Raw genomic sequence first — 11,740 nt, 5'->3', positions numbered from 1 at the left:
GCCTCAAACTGACATCTATCTATACCCTTCCATAGTCACGACTACTACGCAATCACTTAATCTTCTTGATTCTGAACTCCTCAACAAGACATGAGAATCTACTTCACTTCACAACTAAACAACATGAGAGATCCCTCAACACACCCATAACTCGAGACCATACGCCAAATCAAGAAAAAAATCAAACACCCCATAGTCCTTGCTACATCTAAAGTAAACTCTTCTCGTCACATTCGAACAATCTGAATGCATCTCGCAGTCACATCATACTCACCACATAGTCATTCTACCGCTAATCGAGCCACAAATTCCACACATAAGAACACTACCGGACGTATAAGTCCAAAAGCACATGCTCATAAAATCAAAATCTACGTGCTCAAGCCATCGTCAAAACTCGGCCTCAAGTCCTCTAGACTGGTCCATCATCAGCATGCCAAAATCACATCTCGTACCTCAACCATGGAATCACAAGCCGTCAGCACACAGCCGATACCGAGCGCTCACATGCGCATACGAATGCGTGGAAGGAATTGAAAGAGTTACGCTTCAAGATGAATCAATGCCGCACGATAAGGAAAAATAGATGGGAAGTATATACTAAATGTCCTGTAGCCTCTCGAAGATAGGTATGGACGTCATCATACCGATCCACAAGACTCTACTAGACACTTGCTCATGACTTGTAGAACCTATGAACCTAGAGCTCTGATACCACCTTGTCACGACCCAAAATCCAACTAGTCGTGATGGAACCTAACCCAACCTGCTAGGTAAGCCATTTAACCACTAACCAATTCCAATAACAATCAATAAAGCAAATAAGTTAAGAAATTATCTGAATCTAATATAATCCCCAAGATCTGGTAGTACAAATCATGAGCTTCTAAGAATAGAGTTTACAAAGCTGAAATGGAACAAATACATAGTCTGTTTGAAAAGTACATAAACAGACATTTATAGATCTAAAGCTACCACGAGCAAGAGGCAGCTACACTCGGGACGCAGGTACATCTTCAATCCAGCTCCCATCGAACACAGCAACATCATCAGTCGATATCTGCACGCAAGGTGCAGAAGTGTAGTATGAGTACAACCGACCCTATGTACTCAATAAGTAACAAACCTACCCTTAGGTTGAAAGTAGTGACGAGCTAACACGAAGATCGGGTCCAACACCAATATTCCACAACTCAATATAATAGCATAGTACAAGTAATAAAAGAGGTATCCCAGAAATAAAATGCTCGGTTCGTTCACAGTTCCAGAAAATAGTCATGTTTTTAAAGTATCTTAGTGAAACCCAAATCTTTTACCGAAAATGCCAAAAATACGAGTAAGTTTGAAAATTGTAATTTTTCCAAATATCCTTACCACAATAAGTAAAATGTTTCATTTTCTTTCCAGATAGAAAGTGTGAAATACCTCTCTATGCCTACATATCAATGTGTGTAAAAAGTCATCAATGACGTGATACTGTACAACGTGAGAAAAAAAATGCATCTATATGCATGTAAATCATATGTGCATGCCAATGCCATGTATCTCAGAGATGAATCATCTACTCACACTCCCAGAGTACTCAATCTCACTGTCTTGCATCCTCTCTCACTATGCTCAATGCTCCGCACACTCAATCACTCAGCGGTGTACAATACCCATTGCGGCGTGCAGCCCGATCCACATATATATAGTCGACTATGCTCACTGGGGTTGTGCAGACTCTGGAGGGGCTCCTACAGCCCAAGCGCTATAATCCGCATGGATAAGTCACGTGTTGCACGTACAACTCATCTGCCATAATATCAATATCTAGATCCGCACAAACAAGTCACGTGCTATAGCATCAGCATCTGGATGTGCATGGACAACTCACGTGCTATAGTGTCAATATCCTCACAACAGGACCCCGACCTCACTCAGTCATCAATCTCTCCAGTCTCACTCACGGGCTTACAATGTCATGAAACTAGCCCGACAACAATGATATGATGTACCAATAAATAACAAGTATGACTGAGATATGATATGAATGCATGAAAATGACTGAGTACGAAATATCAATGAAATCAGTGAGATGACAGTAAGAAACGACCACTTTGGGTCCAAACAGTATCGGTATAATGCCTAAACATGTTATCTAGCATGATTGACAGCTCAATTACTTTATCACACGGTGAAAACACAGATATCGACAAAATATGACCACTATACAGTGCCATAGAAACAACAGAGTCCCAATTCACATGGTGCACGCCCACACGCCTGTCACCTAGCATGTGCGTCACCTCAATACCAATCACAGAACACGTATTACGGGGTTTCATACCCTCAGCACTAAGATTAGAAGATTTACTTACCTCGAACAAGGCAATACCAAATATCAAGCAAGCCAAGCGATGCTCCAAAGATGCCATCACGCGCGTAGCGAACTCCGAACGGCTCAAAACTAGCCAAAAGCAACTAAAATACATCAAATACAGCCCAAGGAAACAATTCCAAATGATAAAGATCGATTCCTCAATCAAATTACACCCCGGGCCCATGCCTCAAAATCCGATCAAACTCACAAAATCTGACAACCCATTAAATTATGAGTTTAACCATACTAGTTTCACTCAATTCTGACTCAAAATCGATGTTCAAAACTCAAAATTTCATATTATGAAACTTTAGGCCAAAACCCCCCAATTTCCTATTTAAAATTCATCAACCAAAAGCTAAAATCGAAGATAGATACAAGGAATATAAACAAAACCGAGTAGAGATCACTTACCCCAATTCATATGATGAAAATTTCTCCAAAATTCGCCTCATCCCGGGCTTGAAAATGTAAAAATGAAGCCAAAATCACGAACCCTTGTATATAACATTCTACTTAGCACATCCTGCGACCCACCGCTTTTGCGGAAACACTTCGCACCTGCGCTGCCCGGCTTCCTCAACATTTCCGCTTCTGTGACTCCCTGCCCGCATCTGCACCACCGCAAGTGCGGAAATTCCATCGTATCTGTGACCTCTACTGACAACCTCCAACTCCGCACCTGTGCTCGGGTTACCGCACCTGCGGCATCGCATATGCCCCCAAATCTCTGCTTATGTGGTCTTCCTCGCCCAGCACTATTCTGGCATCTGCGATGCCTTTGTCGCTTCTGCGGCCATTGCACTTGTGCAAACCAACCGCATGTGCGATCATACCAGAACCAGTAGCCTTCAGCTTTGCACATGAAGTTAAAATGATCTGAACCTCATCCAAAATTCATCCGGGCCACTCGGGACCCCATCCGAATATACCAACAAGTCCAATACCATAACACGGACCTACTCCAGGCCTCAAATCACGCATAACAACATCGAAACGATGAATCGTACCTCCAATCGTAATTTATGGACTTTGAACTTTGAAATTCAATAACTCGTGCCAAAACATAGCGAATCAATCCGGAATGACTTCAAATTTTGTGCACAAGTCCCAAATAACATAGTGAAGCTATTCCAATTCCCGGAATCACAATCCGAATCCGATATCAAAAAGCCCACTCCCGGTCAAACTTTCCAAAATTTCAACTTTCGCCATTTAAAGCCAAATTCCACTACGGACCTCCAAATCACAATCCGGACACACTCCTAAGTCCAAAATCACCCAACGGACCTACCAGAACCATCAAAATTCCAATCCGAAATCAAATGCTAAAAAATCAAACTTGGTCAACTCTTTCAAATTTAAAGCTCCCTAGTTGAGAATCATTCTTCCAAATCAGTCCCGAATAACCTGAACACCAAAACCGACGATTTACATAATTCATAATACATCTTACGGAGCTACTCAAGCCCGTAAACTATCGAGCGAAGAGAAAATGCTCAAAATGACTGGTCGGGTCATTACAAAATTAATTGTATAACTTCATTAAATTCATCGGAACAATTTTCGGATAATATAACGTCAATTTATAATTTTATTCTAAAATGTCAACCAAAGAAAGCGGGACCCGCCTCTCGGAACTTGATAAAATATTAACGAAATCTGAACACTCTTTCCGATACGAGTTCAACCATACCAATTTTATCAAATTCCGATAATAACTCAACCTCCAAATCATAATTTTCCCTTCTTGAAAAGTTTTGCAAAAATCTGGATTTCTTCCGTTTAAATCCGAAATAAATGATGAATATAACCATGGATTTAGGAAATATAATCACTTTTGTATAAGACACTTACCCAAGTTAAAGTCCTGAAGAATTCCTCCAAAACGAGCTCCAAAAATCCAATCGAAAATGGCGAAATTACAATTTTTGGTCCTTTAATGTTTTTGTCCAGTTCGCTTCTTCAGAAAGAAATGCCGCATCTGCGGGCCAAAATTCGCATTTGCGATCCTCACTTGCAGTACAATTTTTGCACCTGCGGACAGAAGCATCGCATCTGCGATGTCGCTTCTGAGACGAAGGATCGCTTCTGCGAGAATCATGCCCGGCTTCTGCCTCAGTCCGCTTCTGCGTCTTCAAGATATCGCACCTGAGCTTGAGCAGGTACGCAACACTGTCCGCATCTGCGACCTCCCTCCAGCTCTGCCCAGGTCGCTTCTACGATGATTTCCTCGCTTCTGCGACCAGAATATCGCAAAAGAAATGCACCAACAGTTCAGAAATTTCCAGCAACTACCTTTAAGTCCAAATCGATCCATTAACCACCCGAAATCCACTCGAGGCGTTAGGGACCTTAACCAAATATACCAACATGTCCCAAAATACAATACGAACTTAGTTGAGTTTTTAAATCTTCCAATTTCTATATTTTGCGCCGAAATATATCAAATCAATTCGGAATGACTTCCAATTTTTCACACAAGTCATAAATGGCGTAATAGAGCTGTTCCAATTTTCGAAATCGAAATCTAACCTCGTTATCAATCAATCTACTTACGGGCGAATTCATGAATATTTCAAGAACTTCATTTTCTAACTTTTTGCCGAAATGTGCCGAATTGTCTACAGACTTCCAAATCCAAATTTGGACATACGCCTAAGTCCGAAATCACCATACGAAACTATTGACATCATCAAAATTCTATTCCCAAGCTGTTTGCTCAAAAGTCAACTCTCTGGTCAACTCTTTTCGTTTTAGCTTATAAAATTAGAATTGTTCTTTCAATTTAATTCCGAATCTTCTGAAAACCAAACTCGACCGCACACGCAAATCATAATACATATTACGAATTTGCTCGGGACCTTGTATCACTGAACGGATGTAAATTCTTAAAATGACAAGTCGGGTTGTTACATTTTCCCCCTCTTAAACATATGTTCGTCTTCGAACGTGCCAAGAGTTATTTTGAGGATGTTAAATTATTGAGTGTACTATTACACACATACTCGTTGGTGATTCTACGCTACTACAATTTTAACATGAGTCCGACAACACCATCTCAGTTGAGATTATTTCTTTTATCCTCATTTATAATCTTTAAAACAAATTTCTTACACTCTAATTAATTTCAAAAGGCCTGATTTTCATATTAACACAATTTGTTAGTCTCAAATGGCTGTAGCAATTCGTGCCTACGCACACATCATATGTATGCCCAAAACCACATCTCGGGTCATAATAGTTGCTCATAATTAATTCCATATTAACCAAAATCTCGTTTTAAATTTTTACAACACTGACAGCAACAGGCGAGGCATGAAGACCTCATAATTATTTACCTAAATTAATGAGTCATATTTAGCGCTGCCTGGGCACTTACCTCGCAGGCTAAAACTCAATATTTACATCACAATTATGGTTAAATATGCACAGAAATACATAAAAGAATTATCAAATAAGCCTATCAGGCATGATCCCCTATTAGTACTATAGTACAAATTAAATTTCACAAAGGGAGAATTTAAAACAAATGAATTTAATCACAAGGATCTTATCCAGATATAACTTCCACTGCGTCATGTAGCCCGGGTTAAGCATACCAACTCACATTACACCGCGAGGATCCTATCCTCAACTCTGAATCACAAGTACTTTGCACATTGTGACACTGAGATTTTTCATTTCTTTTAATATATCATGTGAAACAATTTCACAATATATAATTAACCCCCATACCGGTAGGGCATATAATTCATAAAACTGTAATGAATTATCCTAAAATTATATCAAAACCCACTGTAGTGAGTAATAAAAAGTCACCTTTTGGACTCATAGCCTACAATAATGTACAAAACAAAAATGATAGACATGGGCTAACACCATCAAGTCTCCCAACAAGGATAAATATTAGAGTGGAGTACAAATTCACAAATCCACCATATAAGGAGCATGATAGGAGTTCCCACCTCGATAATCGGAATCTAATCAAAATAAGAATAGTTCTCCTTTTATTATAAATTAATTCATGCCTGTAACGACACCATCTGGTTTATCGGTCTCAGCCAATTCATAGCAATTATATCAACGGGTCGGGCATGCACCTCTAGAATGCCCTCTACCCGCCCGCCCTTCACCCCGAACACATAGTAATATCTTGGCAATTTCTACCACTAGTCGAAATGAAGTATCAACCAGTAGCTCCTGAGTCGTACAAAATTTTACGATCATAATTGAGTCCTTTAACGAATCTTTGGACTCGCTCTCTATTTGTAGGAACCAAAGTAGGAGTATGACGGGCTAACTTACCGAACCTGATGGCATATTCTGACACCGTCATGGTGTCCTAACACAATTGTTCAAACTCTGTGCACCACGCATCCCGGAGAGTCTGGGGAATGAACTCTTTCAAAAAAAACATCTCCGAAAATTGAGCTCAAGTTAGTGGTATTACATCGGTTGATCTATCATCTTCATAAACTTGCCACCATTGATACGCTGCTCTTGACAGCTGAAATGTAGAAAAGGCAACTCCGCTCACTTCCACAATGCCCATGGTGAGGAGAATGCAGTGACATTTTTTTTTCTTTCTAGAAATCCTTGGGCATCCTAGGCAGCTATGCCACTGAAAGTAGGTGGACTATACCTCTTAAATCTCTTTTGTTCTTCTTTTGATAGCCTCTGGCCTTAACTCAGGCGGAACCTGTAATAACAGATTGTACCGGTAATATACCCGAAACCTGACCAATGTGAACTTGCTACTCTAGAGTACGGGTGGTAGGAGTCTGAACTCCTCCCCCAATCTGTGAAATATTGGGAGAAACGGAGATCAACCCTGCCTGAGGTAATATACGAAACATGTTTAGGAACTGTGCTAAAGTCTCCTTAACTGCGGGGTTAATAACAGGTGTCTCTGGTACTTGTCCCCCAACCGAAGCTACTGGCTGCTCCTCAACTGCTACTCTGACAAGTGCTTTAACTACGGCACGTGCCCTTACTCAGCCTCTACTTTGGCCTCGGCCTCTTGCGGCCCTAGCACAATGCGCGACTATCTGTTCAGCTGACCCGGTAGCACGTCTCCTCTCCATCCGTGAGAGAATAGAGATATAAAGGCTCAAAGTATAAAATCAACAAATTCCACACGACATGAATGAAAGAAGTTGAAATTTCCTAAAAGTTCTGTAGCCTCTCAAAGATAAGTACAGATATCTCCATACCGATCCGCAAGACTCTACTAAACTCGTTCATGACTCGTAGAACCTATGAACCTAGAGCTCTGATACTAACTTGTCACGACCCAAAATCGTACCACAAGCGTCGTGATGGCACTTAATCTTTAAGACTAGGTAAGCCGATTATAATAATAATTCAAGCCATTGTTTTTAAAACATACAATTTGATACAAGTGTCAAAATCAAAAGCGGAAACAAATATGAACAACCTCCCAGAAATTTCCAGCAGTTACCTTCAAGTCAAAATCGATCCGTTAACCTCAGAATCTACCCGAAGCCCTCGGGACCTTAACCAAATATACCAACATATCCAAAATACAATACGAACTTAGTTGAGTATTCAAACCACATCAAAAACGCTGAAATTATGAATCGCTCCTCGGATCGAATTATGAGTTTTCAAATCATCCAACTTCTATATTTTGCACTGAAATGTAACAGATCAATCCGGAATGACTTCAAATTTTGCACACAAGTCATAAATGATGTAATGGATCTGTTCTAGTTTTTGGAATTGAAATATGACCTCGTTATCAATCAATATACTTACAGTCGAATTTATGAACATTTCAAGAACTTCACTTTCTAACATTTCGCCGAAATGTGCCGACTTGTCCTACGGAGTTTCAAATCCAAATCCGGACATACGTCTAAGTCTGAAATCATCATACAAAGCTATTGACATCATCAAAATTCCATTCTGGAGCTGTTTGCGCAAAAGTCAACTCTCCGGTCAACTCTTTTCATTTTAGCTTCTAAAATAAGAATTGTTCTTTCAATTTAATTCAGAATCTTCAAAAACCAAACTTGACCGCACACACAAGTCATAATAAATATAACAAAATTGTTCGGGACCTTATGTCGCTGAACGTGCGTAAATTCTTAAAATCACAAGTCGGGTCGTTACACTTCCCCAGGAAAGAAAGTTTACTTATTTAGCCACCCTTGTGTGGATTCAGTAGTGGATAGGTTTCTCACAAGGAACTTTCAACCAAATAATGGCCATAACCAGCTCATTGTGGCTCATCAAAATGCTAGTGTTCGTGATCTCAATATGGAGCTCACGAACATTGAGGGTATTCTCCAAATGGAAAAAAATCGCAGAGAAACCCTACAAGCAAGGAAGAGAGATATCGGTCATTTGTGGGAAGCTCCAATTAAAAAACTTAGCTTTTTTCAACTGCAACAACTGAAGGAGGCAATGGAAAGCATAAAGAAAGAAGTTGAAAGAGAGGCACAAAACCAACAAATGGTGACTAGTAATGCATTTCCATTTCTCACCTTTGGAAGTACCTTGGCTCCTATTGGTGCTAGGGAAAGATCTTCATATGGTTCCGATGATTCTTTTCCATTTCAAAATAGAGTTTCAAGACACAATTTTGGTACGCCTTTTGCTAACAGGGCTAGTGGATCTACTTATTCAGTATTTCCCTAGTAGTTCGACTGTCATTATAAGAAATACCGGGACTTCAAGACCTAGCATGCGTAATTGAATTTTTGAGAGAATGAGGAGCTTTTCCACCATGGATACACTTCAAGGTAAGTTGTTTAGGAACAAGGATGATTATATAACATCATTTAGTGATAACACTAACATTATTATGGATCAAATCCATAGGAAATGGGTTGAATCTTCAAGAACACCAAAAAGAGGAAAAGTGAGATTCTTTCACCAAGAGGTAATCCCTTCGCTTGAGCTTTATATATATGTCATATTAGAGTATAGGTATCATGGTTATGAGTTTTATTTGAAGTTATAATGGGATATTGTATGAATCCTAAGGGTGGGTCATGAGAATGCCATTTTTGGTTAAAGAAGAAGATGAATAGAGATGAATTAATATAAATACATATGTCTTGAGTTTCTAATGATTCCAATAGACTTGATAACTTAATTGATGAGCGAATATAATTGGGAATCACCATTTGGATAAGATACAACACTAGTTCTTGAAATGGATGTTCTTGAACCTAGAGTTTTGTTGGAGAAGGCAATGAATAGTGACTTGATGATGTTGGATAATTAACATAGTATTACTAATGACTCCAAATGAGTATTAAATGATAAGAATGGAATTGAATAGGCTAATGGGTGAGCCCATTGGATAATTTGTGATGGTTGAAGGCTTGTTACCGAATTGTGAAACCTACATGGATAATTATGAATCTTTTCGTATTTGTTTTGATGTAGTTGGGGTATCTAATGGTAGATGTTGAATTGTGGATGATATTTGGACATTTTAATAAATTGGAGCATTGTAGTGTTTTCGAAGCTTGAAGGTTGAGGTAAGTAACACTTCTAAACTTGGTTCCGAGGGTATGAATCCCCGAATTTGGTGTTATATAAATTGTTTGGAGGTGACGCACACGATAGTTGACGAGCGTGTGGCCATGCACCATAGATATTGTGACTTGAACAAATTTTGTGAAGTTGTAAAAATTAAAGAATCAGGTTGTTATCTGAACATTTTACACGTGTTAGGAAAAATGAGCTGAGACTGGTATTAAAGATCATGATTGGGCTACGTGCCGATATTTTGGGACCCACAGGTTCGTGTTGCTGTTGAATTTATATATTTTAAAAATGTATATTTCATACTCAGTCATGTTCAGCCATTGTGAGTATAATTATGGGATCGGGGTTGCCCGCCTGCAGCAGGCCATATTGGCTTTATATATATTATTACTCTATGGAATGGGGTTGCCCACCTGCAGCAGGCCTTATAGGCTTTATTATTATACGAATCAGGATTGCCCACCTGCAGTAGGCCATAACGACTTTATATCACGCTTTGGCTGAAGGAGCCCCTCCGGAGTTTGTACACACCCCTAGTGAGCGTAGATGATTATATATTCGGGATGGACTTCCCAGGGCATGAACTTGCCTTACTTATTTATATTGTGATAAATTTTCCCTGGACATGGATCTTGTCCGTATCATTTACATTTGGGGATAAATTACCCCAAGGCTAGATTGGCCTTATACGGTACTGAGTGACTGACTGTTAGTCGATGTGTATATATATACGGGATGGAATATCCCTGGGCTGGATTAGCCATAAACAATACCGAGCGACCGAGTGATTAGTGATCAGTAGTACATGAGGTCTTTCCACTAAGATGCCACATTCCTCATATCATGCAGAATCGATCTATTATGCTAGTACTGAATTTAACTGTTGAACTTGAAAGCATGCCTACATTTATGTACCATTATTTATGTACTGGACTGTACCTGTGGAGCTCGTCATTATTTTCAGCCCAGAGGTTTAGTCTTGTTACTTATTGAGTTGGTTGTACTCATACTACACTCTGCACCTCGTGTGCATATCCAAGTGCTTTCGGACACGACGACTGTTAGATCTCAGAGTGCAATTCGTTGGAGACTATCAAGGTAGCTGCCTGACGTTAGCTGACCTTGACTCTCTCTTTCTCTTAGTAATTGTACTATTCTATACTATCAGACAATGTTTCTTAGTTAGACTTTGTATTAATATTAGATGCTCAGGTACTTAGTGACACCGGGTTTTGGGAGTGTTTATATCTATATTTGTGAGATTTCTTCCGCTGAATTTAAATATTATGTTTTCAAACTTAAAAGATATGGTATTTTATTAAGATTGTCGGCTTGCCTAGCATTGAGATAGGTTCCATCACGACATGTGAGATTTTGGGTCGTGATAAGTTGGTATCAGAGCCTAGGTTTCATAGATCTCATGAGTCATGATCAGGTTTAGTAGATTCTTGTGGATGTAAAAAATTCACTTTCTTGTATCTATCATGCGGAATTGATTCATCTTGAAACATAACTCTTTAAATTCCTTCAACGTATTCGTGTGTGCATGTGAGTGCTTAGTATCAGTTGTGCATCGCTAGTTTGTGATTCCATGAAGGAGGTTCGAGATGTGTATTCTGTGTTTTGATGATGGATTAGTCTAGAGGACTTGAGGCCATGTTTAGACCGCAGCTTAGACTCAACAGTTTTGGTTGTGAGAACTTGTACATTTGGACTCATATATCTGGTAATGTTCTTATAAGAAGAATTTGTGGCTCGATGAATGGTTAAATGGCTATATGATAAGTATGATGTGATTGTGGGATGTGTTAAAATGGTATGAATGTGACGAGAAGTATTTTCCTTTTGATA

The 11,740-nt window shown here is 39.4% G+C and overlaps 1 protein-coding gene across 1 annotated transcript; it reads left to right on the top strand.

The window, feature by feature from the left end:
* The first annotated feature begins 8,647 nt into the window (after positions 1 to 8,647).
* On the top strand, positions 8,648 to 9,028 carry LOC138906662 (uncharacterized). Its single transcript, XM_070196021.1, has one exon. The coding sequence runs from the start codon at positions 8,648 to 8,650 to the stop codon at positions 9,026 to 9,028; it is 381 nt and encodes a 126-aa protein (XP_070052122.1).
* Positions 9,029 to 11,740: the final 2,712 nt, after the last annotated feature.

This window comes from Nicotiana tomentosiformis, chromosome 1, assembly GCF_000390325.3.
Source record: "Nicotiana tomentosiformis chromosome 1, ASM39032v3, whole genome shotgun sequence".
Taxonomy (NCBI): domain Eukaryota; kingdom Viridiplantae; phylum Streptophyta; class Magnoliopsida; order Solanales; family Solanaceae; genus Nicotiana; species Nicotiana tomentosiformis.
The sequence above is the reverse complement of the archived record's forward strand: the minus strand, read 5'-3'. Positions and strand labels throughout refer to the sequence as shown.